This window comes from Trichomycterus rosablanca, chromosome 2, assembly GCF_030014385.1.
Source record: "Trichomycterus rosablanca isolate fTriRos1 chromosome 2, fTriRos1.hap1, whole genome shotgun sequence".
NCBI classification, from domain to species: Eukaryota; Metazoa; Chordata; class Actinopteri; order Siluriformes; family Trichomycteridae; genus Trichomycterus; species Trichomycterus rosablanca.
In genome coordinates this window covers 2,540,315-2,559,822 of record NC_085989.1, presented here as the reverse complement: position 1 = coordinate 2,559,822, position 19,508 = coordinate 2,540,315, and the positions used below count along the sequence as shown (strand labels likewise).

General features: G+C 40.8%; 2 protein-coding genes across 2 annotated transcripts; both read left to right on the top strand.

The window, feature by feature from the left end:
- The first annotated feature begins 1,269 nt into the window (after positions 1 to 1,269).
- On the top strand, positions 1,270 to 3,864 carry polr1h (RNA polymerase I subunit H). Its single transcript, XM_062989488.1, has 5 exons — positions 1,270 to 1,395; positions 1,525 to 1,645; positions 2,417 to 2,520; positions 3,271 to 3,380; positions 3,757 to 3,864. The coding sequence occupies exons 2-5, from the start codon at positions 1,528 to 1,530 to the stop codon at positions 3,779 to 3,781; spliced, it is 357 nt and encodes a 118-aa protein (XP_062845558.1). The 5' UTR covers positions 1,270 to 1,395; positions 1,525 to 1,527; the 3' UTR covers positions 3,782 to 3,864.
- A 1,694-nt stretch (positions 3,865 to 5,558) lies between these two features.
- On the top strand, positions 5,559 to 19,286 carry gtf2h4 (general transcription factor IIH, polypeptide 4). Its single transcript, XM_063009864.1, has 14 exons — positions 5,559 to 5,630; positions 8,014 to 8,155; positions 8,262 to 8,366; positions 9,772 to 9,903; positions 10,268 to 10,453; positions 10,546 to 10,654; positions 10,753 to 10,821; positions 11,615 to 11,698; positions 12,814 to 12,979; positions 13,086 to 13,216; positions 15,093 to 15,140; positions 15,669 to 15,747; positions 17,339 to 17,400; positions 19,027 to 19,286. The coding sequence occupies exons 2-14, from the start codon at positions 8,040 to 8,042 to the stop codon at positions 19,135 to 19,137; spliced, it is 1,398 nt and encodes a 465-aa protein (XP_062865934.1). The 5' UTR covers positions 5,559 to 5,630; positions 8,014 to 8,039; the 3' UTR covers positions 19,138 to 19,286.
- The last annotated feature ends 222 nt before the right edge of the window (positions 19,287 to 19,508 follow it).

Below are 19,508 nucleotides of genomic sequence, written 5' to 3'. Positions count from 1 at the left end.
GTTTATGTTTATTATAAAAAACATTAAAAATAATTTTAAAAACACCGATTCTTTTAAATACCAGAAAAATCTAACTCATAAGATTCTTTGGTTGTGATTTACTTTTCTACTAAGTGGCCTGTGTTTACTGTTGGTGAAGACTTTTGCACGTTCTCCCCATGTCCGTTCGAGATTTCTTCTCACCTCCCAAAGACATGCAGTAAGAAAAGGTATGGAAAGGTTTTTGGTTCAAGCCCCACCACCAAATAGCCACTCTGAGCAAAGCCCTTCACCTTCAGTTGCTTGTATTGCATTCGGTAAAATAAATACTAAGAACATAGGCTAAAAGCATCTGCTAAACGACACAAATTTAAAATGAATGCAGTAGGTAGATTGGCTGACTTCACCCTGGAGAAAATCCCAATTAGTTGAGACCTGTTTTAAAATGTGAGGGTGGACACATGCTTACACAGCAAGAACATACATAAAGGTGAACGGAGTGTCTATTTGCACCCGGGTACACATAGCATTCCTCACACAGTACAGCCAAAAACAAAAAGAGCAAACAAACTCAACCGCGCATGTCTACCAACAACTGCTCTGCTGTACATACATGGACATGCTAAAGGTCAAGGGATAGCAGTAAATTGATCATGAAGTGGCGTTACCTGGGGACGGCTTGGGAATGCCCATACCTATATAAGTTGTGAGGTATTATCTTGTGAGTAAGGCCAGTGTGCTCATGGCAAGGCGATGATTGTGGGTACCAGACGGGTGGGACATTTAACATCCCTTAATCCAGTGTCACATGTACTGGGAATATGTCATAGAGGGACCAGAGATCCTGCACCTACAAATACCACTGACCTGTGGGTGGCTATCCCGATGGCACGGGTCAACACCCCTCCAGATATTTCCGTCCACCTGTGGAACCAATGCCTGCTGCGCTTAGCCAGGCTAAAGGGGTACCTAACATGATACTAGTTCCTGTACCAAGACTTTTGGCATGTCAGTATATATTGCTATTTTACACCCGGGTGTAGATAATGTAAAATGTACATAATACAATCTGAAAATAATGTAAAAAATAGTGAAATTATTTGAAATCTTGTAATTTTTACACTTGGGTGTAAATAGTATAAATTGCTGTTTACACCAGGGTGTAAAGTGAAAGGACAGGGATCGAACCCAGGTTGCTGAGTGCATGCTGTGAGCAGCAATATTTCTTTAATAGGAGTCGGATCCTAGTGTTTGAACAAAAGAGCCGATTCAAAGAGTCGACTCGTTTGGGACACGAGGCTCGTCCCGTGTAGTGCCTGATGAAGTAGTTTTGTGTTGTATTTTGCTTAATTGTCAATGTTTACATCCTGATTTTGTATCTTAGATCTACTTTAACTGTTTCTACAATTCTGAGCAGTAAGTAAAGTCTTCAGAAATGTCGAAATATGGATTTTAATGTACATGTTTGTGTTGCTTGGACCCACGTGTTTATGTTGCTTGTTCGTGTATCTTATCATTTCCATTCTATTTCTACACATTTTACAGGACATGTCGTGTTTCGGAGGAGATATAAACTTCTGTCCTGAATGTGGAAATGTCCTTCCTATCCCAGGTCTGCAGGACTTCATTACCTGTCCTCGGTGTGCGTTTAAAGTCCCAGTTCTAGGTGAGAACTCCTTCCAAAATACATTCACAACTTTCACCTAGTCAGTTTCTGGTCACATTTTAGCCAAATCTAGTCTAATGCAATCAGAAAATCCACCCATGAGGAAACAGGTTTGAGAAAAATGATCTAGTGAGATCATTGCACACTGAGGACAAAGTATCTGGACACCCCTTTTAATTAATGAATTTATTTAAGCACGTCAGTCACATAACTGCCCCCCTGTGTACAAAGATCCATATAGAGAGATCCATATAGACTTGGTTTGGTCTGGTGGAGTCTTGTGCCTTCAGTGGCCTAGTATTAACTTGAAGGACACAGATTCCCCCAGGCGTACTCAAAAATCGTGTGGAAAGCCTTATTGGAGTGGAGGGGAGAATCTGCCTGGGTGGATGCACTGATAAATCGTGTGCACTTCTTCATTTATGCCACTGCATTAAAACTGTGAGCTTGTGTCAGAGACTGTTTCCTTTTCTGCATGTTGTAAACAATGTGACATCATTGGTCCAGTTTTCTCCAGAGAACAAAATGCATTGTCTTCAATGTTTTGGCATTAAACATCAGTTTTTGATGTTGGGAAATAGATATATACATTACGAATACACATTATTTAAATACATATGAACCCCATTTCTTGAAAAGTTGGGACATTTTGTAAAATGCAATAAAAATCTGTGATTGCTGAGCCACCACCCAAGGTGCTTTGGTTGATCCTGATACCCTCGCCTGCTTTCCATTAACTCTCCACTCTTATTTTGCTTTGTCTGTGTTTAGATCTCACAGGGCAGGTGATCAGGTCGTCAGTTGTGTTTAACTCGTTAGAGCAAAGCTCGTCTGCAGTCCAGAGTGATGAGAGCTCAGAGCTGAAAGGACCAGTGGTGAGTTACAGTTCTATATCAGGACCAGCAGTGCCTCACCAGTTTTTTAATAAATAATAAATTTAGTAATAATTAAATACATACAAGTACAAGGGTTATACACACAAGTCCCAATACTTCCACTATTGGGCCCTTGAGCAAGATCTCTTAATATTTAAAAATGGGTGTTTAAAGAGGTCAACAAAAAAACCTTCTTATTCACATGGTGGTTAGATTACCATTTGGATACTACCAGCATGGGTCAACTACAAAGTAATATAGCACTTTCTTAAGTGAGATTTGAGGCAATATGAGACAACTAACAGAGTTTCAAAAAGGCCAAATAGTCTGTATGTACTGAGCTTTTCAAAGCTAGAATTCAGTAACCCTTCAGATCTAGGGCCAAGACTCTTAATTTGATGTATGGAGCATAAAAACGTGGACCCCTGAGCAAAGAAAAAAGACTTCAACAAAAACAACTCAAAAGCTATGCATCCAACTACAGTTCATGATCCATAAAGACAAATATTCACAAGACCAAGTGCACCCTATGGTGCACACACTCTTCCCTGTTGATGTTTCCATATTTCACTGTGCTAAAACCTCTATAAATATTAAAATGTTCTGATTAACACTGAAATAAAGTCAAACACTTTTCAGTTTTGAAGTTATGGAGTGCAGACTGTGAAGTAGATCTTCATACACTATATATTTCTGTTTGGTTTGGATTCTGCTGAGGTGAATTCATCTTTGTGTCATTTTCCCCAACAGGTGGACAGAAGGTGTTCACGCTGTAATAAAGAAGGGATGGTTTACCACACGAGACAAATGAGGTCCGCAGACGAAGGCCAGACGGTGTTTTTCACGTGCATACACTGCAGGTAATGTTTTAAATCATTTATTCAAAATCCTATTAATTAGCTAAGTCTATTAATTTGCAAATATATTAGGTCATGATGGATAATAAAAAATATCCATGTGATTAATAATCTCACACTGAAAACTAATTATTGTAAGTTTATATTAAGAAAATATGAAACTAGTAGCAAAAAAGGTGGATTTTAAACACAGCACATTAAAAAAAATATGTAATATGGCCAAAAGTATGTGGACACCTTACCATGAGCTTATGTAGTTTCTTGCTTTAGTTAGAGTTTAGGCTAATAAAATATCTCAAATTAAACTTCTAGGTAAACTTATTGTGTGAGACTACTCATTTTCTAAACTGTTTTTTATTTTATTGCTTTTCACTTGCAGATACAAAGAAAAAGAGGATTCATGATGGGATTCATTTCTTCATTTCTGCTTCTTTTTTTAAACAAATGATGATATGTAAATGTAACAGAATAAACTTAATAAACCATATGAGCAATGTTTTAAGGAAAAAACAACTTAATATACATGACAGCTTGAAAGCATTTGGAAAATGCTCCTATTCGAGTAGTAAAATGACAACAGCACACATTTCTTATTCTGTAAAGGTTCATTTTTTTATCAAGTCGGGTGGATTTTGTGTGTTTTTTTTTAATTGTGTGCATTGTTAAGAACTCGCACTACAAGTTTAACTTACCTATTTAGTTTGGTCAAATCTTTAAATCAAACTATTTGTCCATTTAACACATCTATTCAAAACAATCAAAGCACAAGCTGAATTCATAGCATAAATGTATATAAAGAAGGTCGCTCAGTGAGTAGCACGGTCACCTCACAGCCAGAAGATCCTGGGTTCGATTCACAGCTGGAGTGGTCCAGGTCCTTTCTGTTTGGGGTTTCCTCTGGGAGCTCCGGTTTCCTCTCACAGTCCAGTCAGGTGAACTGAAGATACAAAATGTATTTGTGTTTGATGTTAAATACTGATGAATCATGTGTAACCTGTCCTGTCTCGAATGGAACCTAACAAATAAATAAATATAAAGAAGTGTCTAGCCTTGCTTAGTTGTGCCATAATTACTGATGGTTGGATATGCATAGACAGAACTGTTATTATTATTATTGAGGGTTTTTTTTTTCATAATTTACTAAATGATTTTCCTATGGCTTTCCTCACATTTTCCTGGAGGGAAGGCCATATGAGGTATTGCCTCTTTGCTGTTACAACACCTCCTGTTTGGACTTGGTGCCTACACAAATGGTTGAAGAAAACTTTTGTCTAGCATGTTCCTCTGTGCTTGTCATGGCTCTATGAAGACAGCAAAGGCAGTCCAGTGAAAATGGGAATCTGCTGGATTTTACAAGTTCGTGCAAAATCGGATAATCTGTAATATACCAACATGATCTCAATATTCCAAAGAGCATCTTGCGATGTAACTGAATGAATGGCGTGATGGGGTTTAGGTCAGGTTACTATTGCAGAAAGTTCGTGTCGTTGAAAAGCTTTGAGGTTTGAATTTGTAATAAAAACATTGTAATAAATGTAAGAAAAATATGGGGTGGCAGCAAGAAGGTCCTGGGTTAGATCCCTTCTGTCCTTTTTGTGTGGAGTTTGCATGTTCTCCCTGTGTCTGCATGGGTTTCCTCCGGGTGCTCCGGTTTCCTCCCACAGTCCAAAGACGTGCAGTCAGGTCAACTGGAGATACAAAATTGTCCATGACTGTGTTTTACATTAAACTTGTTAACTGATGAATCTTGTGTAACGAGTGGCCACCATTTCTGTCATGGATGTAACTAAAGTGTGTAAAGCATGACGTTAAAATCCTAATAAACAAATAGGAAAAATACTACAGAGAAGCATTTTAATTACTGTCTCACACTTTGTGCACATACCATGAATGGAAAGGGGTTTAAATTACTCTTTATTTTTTCAATATAATAATAAAAAGCATAATCATTGCAATTATTGAGCGCCCTAATGTCCCATTTACGGTTTACTGTGGCTGTGTTCCAATTCGCTTGTTAGGGTACTAAATAGCAAGCAAGTCACAATTACTTTGCAGTACGCTGTGTAGTCATGTAGTAAGTATTTTGAAACACAGCCTAAAATGCATTCTAACCAATCCAACGGGTTCGTTTTCATCACGTGACTGGTCCAACATGGCTTTCTGGGCTCCGCGTTAGAAAGTTACACAATAGAAAAATGTGATTATTTATGATGGTGGATCATTTATTTAGTTTCTGGCCGTTGGTTCCTTATGGTAAGATTATTTACTGCATTTCATGTATTATGCATTGTAAATTTTTCTTTTAGATGCTTATAATATTAGGTTTAGTTCTCTTAACTGATTTATTCAACACTATATAACATTAGCATTAGACTGCATGTTACAGCTACAGTTCTCTATAATGACAGTCATGCTGGTGTAAATCCGGCTTAATGTTTTGATCACGGACTAAATTTTGTTCACAACCGTATAAGATCCCTTATTACTATCAGAATGGATGGTCCTCTAAATAGCCAAAAGTTTGTGAACACCTGACAACTGCACATCACACCCGAAACCATGTGCATTACTATGAGGATGAACCCATGAACGTATGGAAATGCTTTCCATAAGATTTTGGAACACAACTGCAGTGATTTGCATCTGAGCTCTCTACCAAGGTCCTTAACCAGCATGTCAAAGTCAGACCCTGGGCTCTGATCCCAGTTACTTATTTATTTATTAGGATTTTAACGTCATGTTTTACACTTTGGTTACATTCATGACAGGAACGGTAGTTACTCATTACACAAGATTCATCAATCAATCCAACACAATTTTGTATCTCCAGTTCACCTCACTTGCACGTCTTTGGACTGTTGGAGGAAACCGGAGCACCCGGATCCACTGCGGTAAAGTTGGTTTCATATTCGCATATTCAGATTTCTTTCTTCAATAGCTTTTGAAAGATGCGTCCAAATAGTCTAATCTGTGTAACAGGTCATTGTTGGCAATCAAGACAATCAACTACTGACACTGTCACTCTTCATTACATAATAAAAACAAATTTTTATTAATAACTTCAATAGCTTTTAAATTATTCGTCATATTGCTCAAACAAGTTGTATTTTATCAAGTGTAACCCACATTACATACTACAACTCTTATACTGACACTGACACCCTTTATTACATAGTAAAAACAGATTTGTATTAAAATACAACTTGTTTTAGAGCGATCTGACGAATACTTTAAAAGCTATTGAAGTTATTAATAAAAATCTGTTTTTATTATGTAATAAAGGGTGACAGTGTCAGTATAGCGGGTGTAGTTTGTCTTCTGGCTTACATTTGATGATGTACAACTTGTTGTTGAGCACTTTGAAGAATTGTTTAGAAAAATTGTTTTTAATTACATTTTGTTAGCTTAATAAGGCAGATATTAAGTTGCCAATTTAAGAGGTGATGTATGTCATGTTGGTTCCACTCGATTAACAACTTATTTTTTAAAACATTTGTTCAAAAGCCACTGAAACGATTTCATTTTTAAAAAACCTCACAACAATAAACTGATAACATGTGGTCTGTAGTGTAAATATTGTGTAAAGCCTGTCTATTTATTCTATCATAATTCAAAGCGATGAGCTGTTAAAAAGCTATTAACGGATTTCCTAAAACAAAAACAAAAAAAGGTTTTAGTGCTTGATCACTATTTGCTGCAGTTTCTGTGTTATATGAGTGTTTAGACTCTCCCTGAGCTCTCGTAGCGGTTGTGGCACACATTGAAAGCAATGTATTGTTTACATTTTGAAAAACATCTATTTCAGTAGTAAACTGAGATGTAGTTGATTGTCTTGATTGCCAACATTGACCAGTTACACAGATTAGCCTATTGAAGAAAGAAATCCGAATATGCGAGTATATAAAACCAACGTTACCACAGTCCCGGATCCCACCTGGGGATCGAACCCAGGACCTTTTTGCTGTGAGGCGACAGTGCTACCCACCGAGCCACTGTGCCGCCCAAGATTGGTTTTTATTACACTTTACACCTGCATATGTATGTACGATGGTACAAGCATTTTTTTTTCTTCAGCTGCAAGAGTATTATTGAGGTATGGAGCAAATGTTGGCCATAACTAGTAGTAGACGTTCCAATTCATTACAAAGGAGTCGGTCCAAAACTCCAAAACCGTTTCTATTTCTTTTTCCAGCTCACTATGTGCACTGGGGTGTTGCTATGCTAAAACTAAGTCTGCAGCACACCGTCCTACCAAGTGAAATATCATTGATTGTTGTGGCATTGAGTTTTTCTTTTACTTGAATTAGGAAAATGGAAAACAGCCCTAGTTTAATTATAATTTATCTTATCCAATAAGCTGAACTGTCATTTTATGTGTACTGTTTTGGCATCTGCCACACAAATTTATGAAGTGTGAGATCAGGTTTTTACTGTTTCAGAGTCCAATAGCAGTGTGCTTTACACCACTCTGATAGACATTTGGCATTGTAATCTTCAGCCTGTCTGGGGCTTGCCATAGACATTTTATCTACAAAGCTCCCAGCAAAAAGCATATGTCTGCATCGGCTTCATTTTGTTTAACTGAGTAGGTATACAAGTTTTATTTCTTAATTATATTCCATTTATATTTTCCCAGTTGCCTGAACATCCTAGACTAATAAAATGAAACTCCGAGTGCAGCTGCAGTGCAAGAACCTTCATGAATATCTGCGAGAACTGAGTCCCGACATCCTCGACCGACTGTACAACCACCCAGCAACATGTCTCGCTGTTTACAGGTTCAACTTGTGCAATATATATACGAATAATTGTGCATGATTTTTATAATACTGACACTGTTTTTGTGAATGTGATTCATATTTATTTAGCTATCTTTTCTTACAGGGAGCTTCCAGCTCTGGCCAAGAATTATGTGATGCGCATGCTGTTCTTGGATCACCCACTCCCACAGGCAGCTGTGGCTTTATGGGTCAAAAAGGACAGCCAGAAGTGAGTTACACCCAGGGTCAGATCTGGTGCGGGAGTAGCTTTCATTACTGGCCTGTTAATTTGTATTTATTAGTTCATTAGGTACAGAAGTAAATTGAATGCATTAGGCAGATAAATCAGATTTATTATTGTTTGTCCCTCATCATCAGAGCTTACAGTTTTGTGTTTTTTTCTGTTAATTCTGATACGTATTTCTTTATAACTGGACAATTTAAATCCAATGTATAAAAAAAATCACTTAAAAAGTTTAAGGTCCCTCAGTGACTAACGTTCCTCATCTCAGCTCAGTTTTCACACGTTGGCTGCTTTGATTGCACATTAACGTCTCTAATGATGCGTTTACGTTTGCTTCCACGACCTGTAGCCTATAAGTCATTACTTTCTGCATTATTAGTTTAACCACTTTAATGCTACATTAATATTACAAACCCCCAAGTTGGGACATTTGGTGAAATGCAATAAAAATGGAATCAGCCAAGCCATTCAGTGCAAGGGGGTTAAGGGGGTTTGCATTAGGAAGTGCATCCGGTGTAAAAACTGTGTTCATTCAGATGTAAAGACCAGAATAATTCACTGTGGAGACACTTAAAAATGATAGTTGTCTTGGTGTCTTTAAAAATAAAACACAATAGAAATAAATGTAATATTATATACACTGATCATCCATAACATTAAAACCACCTCCTTGTTTCTACACTCACTGTCCATTTTATCAGCTCCACTTACCATATAGAAGCACTTTGTAGTTCTACAATTACTGACTGTAGTCCATCTGCCTCATGCCCTTCATGCTGTTCTTCAATGGTCAGGACTCTCCCAGTACCACTACAGAGTAGTCACTGCAGTAACACTGACATGGTGGTGGTGTGTTAGTGTGTGTTGTGCTGGTATGAGTGGATCAGTTTTTAAACACCTCACTGTCACTGCTGGACTGAGAATAGTCCACCAACCAAAAACATCCAGCCAACAGCGCCCCGTGGGCAGCGTCCTGTGACCACTGATGAAGGTCTAGAAGATGACCGACTCAAACAGCAGCGATAGACGAGCGGTCGTCTCTGAATTTACATCTACAAGGTGGACCGACTAGGTAGGAGTGTCTAATAGAGTGGACAGTGAGTGGACACGGTGTTTAAAACCTCCAGCAGCGCTGCTGTGTCTGATCCACTCATACCAGCACAACACACACTAACGCACCACCACCTAAATAATACCTGCTCTGTGGGGGTCCTGACCATTGAAGAACAGGGTGAAAGCAGGCTAAAAAGGTATGTAGAGAAACAGATGGACTACAGTCAGTAATTGTATAACTACAAAGTGCTTCTATATGGTAAGTGGAGCTGATAAAATGGGCAGTGAGTGTAGAAACAAAGAGGTGAACCAACTGAACTCCTTCGGTCTTTCACAGGGATCATGACCAGTGTGTGTCTGTGCTGACCGGGCTCCGACTGTGGCACAACCAGCAGCTGCAGGGAGGCCTGCATGGCATCGTGCTCAACCCGGTATTTAAGGACAACCTGAGGATAGCGCTGCTCGGCGGGTGAGACGCAACAAAGAGAGACTTTTTCTGCATCCATTATTGTTTATTATTTGTGTTTTTCGTATTCATGTGTCATTTTAGAGGCTAGCAAATATACCACGGTATGTTTTATGGTGCATTTTATTGTACAAATGTTATATATTTAGTCTGCTAGGTGGTTATTCTGCCCAAGCTTGAGCACAAACAACTATTGGTGCTGATTTTGATTGTACAGCAAAGGTTATTTTTATACCAACCAAAGCCAAGATTTGTCCAGAAGGAAGCACATGTTCGCCTTTACTCTACCTCAGCAGTAGTGCGAAGGAAGACTTGGCTTGGTGGTTACAGTTCATCATGTAAGCATCTCTATTACTGTGTCCTGCAGGGGTAAGCCGTGGGCGGACGACGTCAGCAGTCTCGGGCCTGACCGCCACGCCCGCGACGTAGAGAGTCTGGACCGGTACGCCATGGAGCGCTGGGAGGTGATCCTGCACTTTATGGTGGGCTCACCGAGCGCTGCTGTCAGCCAGGACCTGGCTCAGCTCCTCATCCAGGCCGGTCTCATGAAGAGGTAGTGTACTGTACCCCTCTGCAGACATGAAAGTGTGTCGTGCTTTGCCGTGTGTGCTCATGGTTCTGTATGTGGTCTGTTCTGTCCATCAGCGAGGCTGGAGAAGCGCCGTGCATCACGTCAGCTGGATTTCAGTTTCTGCTGCTTGATACGGCCTCTCAGCTGTGGTACTTTACCCTGCAGTACCTCAAAACAGTACAGGTCTGTGTATAACTGTAATAGATTAAAATATGTCCACGTCTATGAGCAATGTGAAACGTTATACTGTTTTTTATATATATATTTATTCTCTTCTCCAGTCAAGGGGGATGGACCTGGTTGAGATTCTTTCCTTCCTGTTCCAGCTGAGTTTCTCCACTCTCGGCAGGGTTAGTATTTAATTTTAGGAATCTTACCAATTTAAACACTTTTTTTCTGAATTTTACCCCCTTTACTTCCCAACCTAGTCATTTCCAGTTCCCCATTGTGAATCCACTGTTGCTTGCACCACATCTGATCTGATCAAGAAGGCCTGGATCACCACACCACCTCTCTGGGATGTGTCCAGCTTCTTCTCATCATCTGCTAGTGTCTGGTTTTTACACAGAGCCGTATCGGAATATATACAGAAAATTATGTCCATATCCAGGGTCCTGCACAGAGCCCTGACCTCAGCGCCACAGAATAGCTCTGGAATGAACCGGAACATCAACTGAGGCTTTCTTACAAATGCTGTTCTTATTTGACTGAAAGGGTACAAATTCCCATAGACATACTTCACAGTCTTGTGAAAAGATCACACAGAGGTCACTCTATTTTAATACCATTTGTTTTGGAAATGGGACGTCCAACAAGCTCATGGTCAGGTGTCCCCAATATTTTTGGCCATATCGTAACACCACCTGACACCTACTAGCTGGTCAAGGCGATGGCATGATCGGTGGTGGAATAGAGATAGTATAGCGTATTCCTCTATGTGTCAGAGACCTCTGGAATGTGCCCCTGTCCGGTGAAAAGTAGCGGTCAGCAGATGCGCACAGGTAACACGTAATGGCACTTGTGTGAATAATGAGATAAGAAAATGGATCGATTACTTCACCTGTAACACACATTTTGTCCTTTATGTGCAGAAAGTCTTTGTACTTGACTGATTTCTGTATTTCTGCTTGTTTTTAACGGCAGGATTATTCAGTGGAGGGCATGAGTGAGTCTCTGCTGACGTTTCTGCAGCACCTACGAGAGTTTGGCCTGGTTTTCCAGAGAAAGGTCAGTCGTCATGAAGAAGAAATACCTGAAACGGTTTCCCCTTAGGAATTTATATAGGATAGAATGTGTTCTGCTATCGGCAAAGTACTGTGACATATAGAAAGTGGAAACAAGCACTTAACCACTTCACAATACTTCAAATTATGCACAAAGCTCAAATATTCATTTAATGACGTGTGTACTTAGTTAATTAAAGGCAGTCCTTCCTGTGTGGAGTTTGCATGTTCTCCCTGTGTCTGTGTGTGTAGCCTTGTAAACACTAGGCTAATTGGAGCTGTCCGGGGTGTTTCCTTCCTTTCACCCAGTGAAACAGATCCACTGTGACCCTGACCATCACTTAATTTAGTTTCCTTTGATGACCCGCCCTGTATTGTTTACGTTTACAGCATCTAGTAGATGATTTTATCCAAAGTGACTTACAATTGTGACTGATTGTGATTGAGGGTTAAGGGTCTTGCCCACCGGTGGCACTTTGGTGGTGGTGGGGCTTGAACCTGCAGCCTTTATGTTACCAGGTTTTATAATGCTCCCATCGCCATACTTCACTGCACACAGGTCGGACCTAAACCCCTAAGTGGGTAGCACTGTCGCTCACAGCAAGAAGGTCCTGGGTTCGATCCCCAGGTGGGGTGGTCCGGGTCCTTTCTGTGTGGAGTTTGCATGTTCTCCCCGTGTCTGCGTGGGACCAAAAACATGCAGCCAGGCTAATTGGAGACACTGAATTGTCCTATAGGTACCTGACCGCTCCGATGCATAAACCAGTGCATTGTAGTGCCGGTCCCAAGCCCGGATAAATAGGGAGGGTCGTGTCAGGAAGGGCATCCGGCGTAAAAACTGTGCCAAATCAATAACGGGAGCAGCCGAGGAAATGGAGACTGAATGCAGGCCAGACTTTCTCGTCCAATATCGATGCCTGACCTCTCAAATGGTCTTCAGTCGCGTGCAAAACCCTCAATGCCCATGGTTTAGCATAGGACATCCAACAAGCTTATATTCTGATGTCCACATACTTTTCGCCACTGTTGTTCCTACAGCTTGTTTTAAAATATAGTGTGTGTGTGTGTGTGTGTGTGTGTATACATCATTCTTCAATTTATGTGCCTATTGTCCCACAGAGGAAGTCCAGAAGGTACTACCCCACTAGACTGGCTATAACTCTGGCTGCTGGTGTCACTGCCAACCCTACCTCCTCCTCCTCCACTGCCATGACTGGCACACCAGGAACCGGAGACACTGGTTTCATCGTGGTAGAAACAAACTATCGTGTCTATGCTTATACAAGTACGTCAGATCTAACCGTACAGTACTAGTAAAATACAAAATACGGCGTTTTATTACCAAAGACTAAAAATAATTGTGTGTGTGTGTGTTTTTTTTTGTTGGTCAGACTCGGAGCTGCAGATTGCTCTGGTCGCTCTGTTCAGCGAGATGCTCTATCGGTTTCCGAATGTGGTCGTGGCTCATGTCACCAGAGAGTCTGTACAGCAGGCTATTGCTAACGGCATCACCGCACAACAGGTTGGTCACCTTTATACAAAGTCGTATCCATGCTAGATGGCGCCCAGCTGACTGGTGTGTTAGTATCTCACCGCTGGTGTGCTAGTGGAATATCCCGCTGTGCCACCTGGGTGCCCCAAAATGTTTATATATACACACTGATCAGCCATAACATTAAAACCACCTCCTTGTTTCTCACTGTCCATTTTATCAGCTCCACTTACCATATAGAAGCACTTTGTAGTTCTACAATTACTGACTGTAGTCCATCTGTTTCTCTGCATGCTTTCTTAGCTCCCTTTCATGCTGTTCTTCAATGGTCAGGACCCCCACAGGACCCCCACAGAGCAGGTATTATTTAGGTGGTGGATCATTCTCAGCACTGCAGTGACACTGACATGGTGGTGGTGTGTTAGTGTGTGTTGTGCTGCTGGAGTTTTAAAATACCGTGTCCACTCACTGTCCACTCTATCAGACACTCCTACCTAGTTGGTCCACCTTGTAGATGTAAAGTCAGAGATGATCGCTCATCTATTGCTACTGTTTGAGTCGGTCATCTTCTAGACCTTCATCAGTGGTCACAGGACGCTGCCCACGGGGCGCTGTTGGCTGGATGTTTTTGGTTGGTGGACTATTCTCAGTCCAGCAGTGACAGTGAGGTGTTTAAAAACTCCAGGAGCGCTGCTGTGTCTGATCCACTCATACCAGCACAACACACACTAACACACCACCACCATGTCAGTGTCACTGCAGTGCTGAGAATGATCCACCCCCTAAATAATACCTGCTCTGTGGTGGCCTGTGGGGGTCCTGACCATTGAAGAACACGGTGAAAGCAGGCTTAAAAAGTATGTAGAGAAACAGATGGACTACAGTCAGTAATTGAGCTTCTATATGGTAAGTGGAGCTGATAAAATGGACAGTGAGTGTAGAAACAAGGAGGTGGTTTTAATGCTATGGCTGATTGGTGTATGTCACATTGTCTCTTTAGTTTGATTTCATAATAAATGATGTGTTTAGAACTGATGTATAATCTGGAGTTAAATGTGATGTTGCTCTCATATTTAGGGGCCGCTACAGCGGATCTCGTCCACATGCTTGACTAACGCAATCTCTCAATGTCTAGGCTGTTTGCGCCTGCCAGTAGCACCGCAGGATCCCCAGATCTCAGCAGTAGTGGTCATTTGTGTTTGGCGATGATGTTGTGTGATATGCCTCCTAAATACTGACCTAAAAAACACCTTTGCAATTTGTGGACTTTAATAAGACATGAGCTAATTGGAGTGCTGCAGGGGTCGACACCTAGCACACTTCCCCGCTCATGTGTGAACAAATGCTAAATAGTGAACCCGTGCATGCATCATAATGACGAGCCAGTAAGCCAGACGCTGTTTTAATAATAACGGCTTTACATCTTTAATCCCGTTCAGCCACGTTCTCAGCACGGCTGGTTTCACTCCAATAAATCTGTCTGCAGATATTTCCAAATATAGGATCTTAGTGAAGGCATGAAGCCCACGTTGGACTTTAAAACATCTGCTAATTTGAGTTTTGATATAAAAAAAAAAAGGCTGTTGGCAGCCAGTTCTGAATATTTATTAAGGAAGCGAATCACTTTGATTAAACCTTATTAAGTACAGAGAACACGCAGCTGATAAACAAACAAGTGTTTGGAAATTACATTCCAACGGCTTCACTGCATGCTGGTTTCGTTGAAGGTTTTGTCACGGCGTGCGTGTGCGCCGTGTTGTTTGTGCACTGAATGGCACAGAGCCGTAAAGGGAAGCTAATATTTACTCAGGTTTTGATTGTGGATGGAGCTTATGTGAAAAATCCTCATCACTTGTTCACCAATCAAACTGATTCTAATTTTTACTTATTTATTTCTTGTTTTTAGATCATCCACTTCATGAGGACCAGAGCACATCCTGTTATGCTTAAAGGGGTAGCTACAGATTATACTTTTATGTACTTTGTTTAGACCAAATCTAAATCCTGCCAATCTAAAAAAAAATCCTGCAGTACCAACAACTGATTGGAACACTGATGGTTCCCTCAGCGGATCGTTCGTCCGCATATTGATTTGGCACAGTTTTATGCCGGATGCCCTTCCTGGCACAACCCTCTTATTTATATCTGGACAAGTACTGACAGCACTCTGACAAGTGCCCTTCCAAACGACTAGTTAGTGTCTGCCACAACTTCCTTTTTGAACATTAGCCATCCATGTAGATGCCCGATCGACCAATAGTACTGCTAAACTTTAAACCCTGGATCCCCAGAGCTCTGCAGTAGTGGGCTACCGCTGTGCCACCTGAGTGCCCCCAAGCTAATGAGTGGAATATGTTTGTTTATAATTTTATAATCAGAGCAATTATATCTGAACATGCCCCCTCCACCCCAATATATATTGTGATTACGCCCTTGACTTTGTTTACTGTTTTAAATGAACAATATTTTTTGTTGTTTTTAGAATCCAGTACTTCCTCCAACCATCACCGATCAGATCAGACTTTGGGAACTGGAAAAAGACCGGCTCCAGTTTACAGAGGGTATGAGTTTGTTCTCCCGGGCCCTTTTTACACAGTTCTTTATATCTTTGCATTTGGCCCCTGAGCTTTCGGAAAACACAGTACAGGGTGGAAACTTCTGAGAACTCAAACATTTATAGCATTTACTTACACTTGTTGGGCAAGAAGGTCCTGGGTTCGACTCACAGGTGGGGCGGTCCGGGTCCTTGCTGTGTGGAGTTTGCATGTTCTCCCCGTGTCCGCGTGGGTTTCCTCCCACAGTCCAAAGACGTGGAAGTGAGGTGTACTGGAGACACAAAATTGTCCAAGACTGTGTTCGATATAACCCTGTGAACTGGTGAATCTTGTGTAATGAGTAACTACCGTTCCTGTCATAAATGTAACCAAAGTGTAAAACATGACGTTAAAATCCTAATAAAACAAACAAACAACCAAACTTACACCTGTGACTTGCTCAGGGGTCCAACAGTAGAAACCTGGAGGTGGTTGAGCTTGACCGAGTAGTAACCTTATAACAATAGTCCATTATCTTAAATGCAGAGCCGTCACTACCACAGAGCAGGCCAATCATATTACTGTCTGTGGTTTCAATGATTGTGTGTGTCCAATGATTATAGAATAAAATGCCTTTATTTGTCATATATAAATATACAGATGTACAGTACAATGAAATTCTTTTTTCGCATATCCCAGCTCATTTTGGAAGCTGGGGTCAGAGCGCAGGGTCAGCCATCGCACAGCCATCGCAAAGCTCTACTCACTAGGCTACAACTGTCCCTATATGGTCAGGTGTCCACATATGTTTGTGCATTTAACGTATGTTTTCTGTACCGTCGGCCTCTGTTAGCGTGTACGGCGTATTTTAGTGCTTTCCTGGCTGTAACACGTCTGAGTCACCTAATGAAGCATTTATAAAGTACCTGAAGAGGTGAATCATATGTGTGAGAGCAGGAATAACAACAGCGGTGTGGGTTTGAAACCCGACTGCTGATTCTCTTTATTTTATTCGACCTTTTGAACAGTACAGTTAATGAGATTTTCATTTGTTTTTGTGCCCGTGCGATGTGATATTGCTGTTACATGATCAGCGCTGCCGAACTGGCAAGATGATTAGTTCATCCAACTGGGTTCTTTTCTTGGCATATGGCTATAAAGTTCTGATGTTTTTTGGTGGATTCTGGTTCCCCCCCCACTGTCTGTCTGAGGCGCCAGCATGAGCAAACAAAGAATATGGAGGTATTGTGGTACATGCTGAGACTCTCTAAAAGTTTTCAATCACGGACGTTTCAAGATGCAGTCGGCGGCTTTAGACACACTTGAGACGGCATGTGCTAGTCTGCAGCCCTCCTCTGGCAGTGCCAGTCAAATTTGAAAAAAATTAAGCATGTGTAAAATTGGGAACAAAGAAATAAGAAAGAAAACTTAATAAGGGTGAATTTTTTCTGCTGAATGACCTCTAGATGTCTGAGGCACTCAGGCGTAGGTGAGAAATAATAATGGTTCTCACTGTTACATTCATTGTAATAGAACTAGAATAGTGAGTACAGCTGAAAGCTACTCATTTCTCTTCACACTCCTTTGTTCACGCTTGCTTTGTTTCTCTTTGTTCTAGGTGTATTGTATAACCAGTTCCTGTCACAGGCTGATTTTGAGGTTCTGCGGGATAGAGCTCAGGTCGGTACTTAAATTTATTCTTTGTTTTTCTACTGTGAATTTATTCCTTCCTACGAGCCAAATGTGGACATGCAAATTCAAACCATGCTTCCTTACACACAAGCACCACAAGGTAAATGTAGTCAGTGGTTAATGAAGGTCTATCACATCCCAATTTTTTTATATAAATACATTGTTAAATATTCAAATACCTGCTTTGAATGATATACACTGATCAGCCATAACATTAAAACCACCTCCTTGTTTCTACACTCACTGTCCATTTTATCAGCTCCACTTACCATATAGAAGCACTTCGTAGTTCTACAATTACTGACTGTAGTCCATCTGTTTCTCTACATGCTTTGTTAGCTCTCTTTCATGCTGTTCTTCAATGGTCAGGACCCCCACAGGACCACCACAGTGTGTTAGTGTGTGTTGTGCTGGTATGAGTGGATCAGACACAGCAGCGCTGCTGGAGTTTTTAAACACCACACTGTCACTGCTGGACTGAGAATAGTCCTCCAGCCAACAGCGCCCCGTGGGCAGCGTCCTGCAACCACTGATGAAGGTCTAGAAGATGACCGACTCAAACAGCAGCAATAGATGAGAGATCGTCTCTGACTTTACATCTACAAGGTGGACCAACTAGGTAGGAGTGTCTAATAGAGTGGACAGTGAGTGGACACGGTATTTAAAAACTCCAGCAGCGCTGCTGTGTCTGATCCACTCATACCAGCACAACACACACTAACACACCACCACCATGTCAGTGTCACTGCAGTGCTGAGAATGATCCACCACCTAAATAATACCTGCTCTGTGGTGGTCCTGTGGGGGTCCTGACCATTGAAGAACAGCATGAAAGGGGGCTAACAAATCATGCAGAGAAACAGATGGACTACAGTCAGTAATTGTAGAACTACAAAGTGCTTCTATATGGTAAGTGGAGCTGATAAAATGGACAGTGAGTGTAGAAACAAGGAGGTGGTTTTAATGTTATGGCTGATCGGTCGGTGTACATCCTTTAAAGCCAGCACAGTATTTTAACATTATTAAATTGCATGAACAAACTGTGGGAATAATGGTGCAAAAAACCATTTTATTTTATTTAAAATTGGGGTTATAATTTAAGATTGGGGTACTTTTGGTGGCACAGCAGTCCACAAAAAAGGGTTTAACTTTCAATCAGACTTCATACAGACACAAACTGGCATCAACGTTGGTGATTTCAAAGCTTAATAGCTCATCAGTTCATTGTTTAAATAATAAAAATGCATAAAAGCTTTCCTGTTCAGATTAGGATCTCCATATACAGCTTGTAAATAACGCTGGCTCCTGTGAAACTAAGGGTGGTTAAAGTGATGTTTTAAATCGTTCTAACTCTGTACAGACTGTAGCTTTTGCTCTCCACTGGAATTAAACTTCAGCTGTTGGAAATAAATGTAAATTATATTTTTAACCAAAAGCATTAATCAAACAATTACTTCATTTTCAGCTATTGGTTGATCACTGACATCACAGACAAAACTTAGAATTAATAATAAATAGCAATTAGGTTAATGCAGCGTATTGGAATAAATAACGCACTGAGCGTGCTCTATATGTGTTTATGTACATTACATTGACCTTCGTGTGTCTCCACAGGGCTTGGGAGTGTTGGTGTGGCAGAACGTAGCTCACAGAGTCATGGTGGTGTCGCCACACGGGCACAGTGAGGTTAAGAGGTTCTGGAAGAGACAGAAGAGTCACACGTAGAACACGGAGACTATGTTATCATAGCACACCATGGCACAGCCATATAAAATACTGTAATACTGAGCGGAAAGCTTTACATTTGCATTTTTTCTGCGTCAACTTCTAATGTCAACTTTTTCATCCATAATAAAATGTTTTGTTTGAGTGTATTATTATTTGTGTTTTTTTGTTCTTTTATAGTGTGTTAAGCAATGTAGTCAAAAGCAACTTGCATGTAGGTTTATACTGGAATAAGGAATGCACATACAGGGGTTGGACAAAATAACTGAAACACCTGTCATTTTAGTGTGGGAGGTTTCATGGCTAAATTGGACCAGTCTGGTGGCCAATCTTCATTAATTGCACATTGCACCAGTAAGAGCAGAGTGTGA

Coding starts and splice junctions, on each gene's coding strand:
- polr1h (XM_062989488.1), top strand. CDS start 1,528: ATGTCGTGTTTCGGAGGAGATATAAACTTCTGTCCTGAATGTGGAAAT. Junction 1,646..2,416: donor GTTTAAAGTCCCAGTTCTAG/GTGAGAACTCCT, acceptor GTCTGTGTTTAG/ATCTCACAGGGCAGGTGATC. Junction 2,521..3,270: donor CAGAGCTGAAAGGACCAGTG/GTGAGTTACAGT, acceptor TTTCCCCAACAG/GTGGACAGAAGGTGTTCACG.
- gtf2h4 (XM_063009864.1), top strand. CDS start 8,040: ATGAAACTCCGAGTGCAGCTGCAGTGCAAGAACCTTCATGAATATCTG. Junction 10,454..10,545: donor CAGGCCGGTCTCATGAAGAG/GTAGTGTACTGT, acceptor TCTGTCCATCAG/CGAGGCTGGAGAAGCGCCGT. Junction 10,655..10,752: donor AGTACCTCAAAACAGTACAG/GTCTGTGTATAA, acceptor TCTCTTCTCCAG/TCAAGGGGGATGGACCTGGT.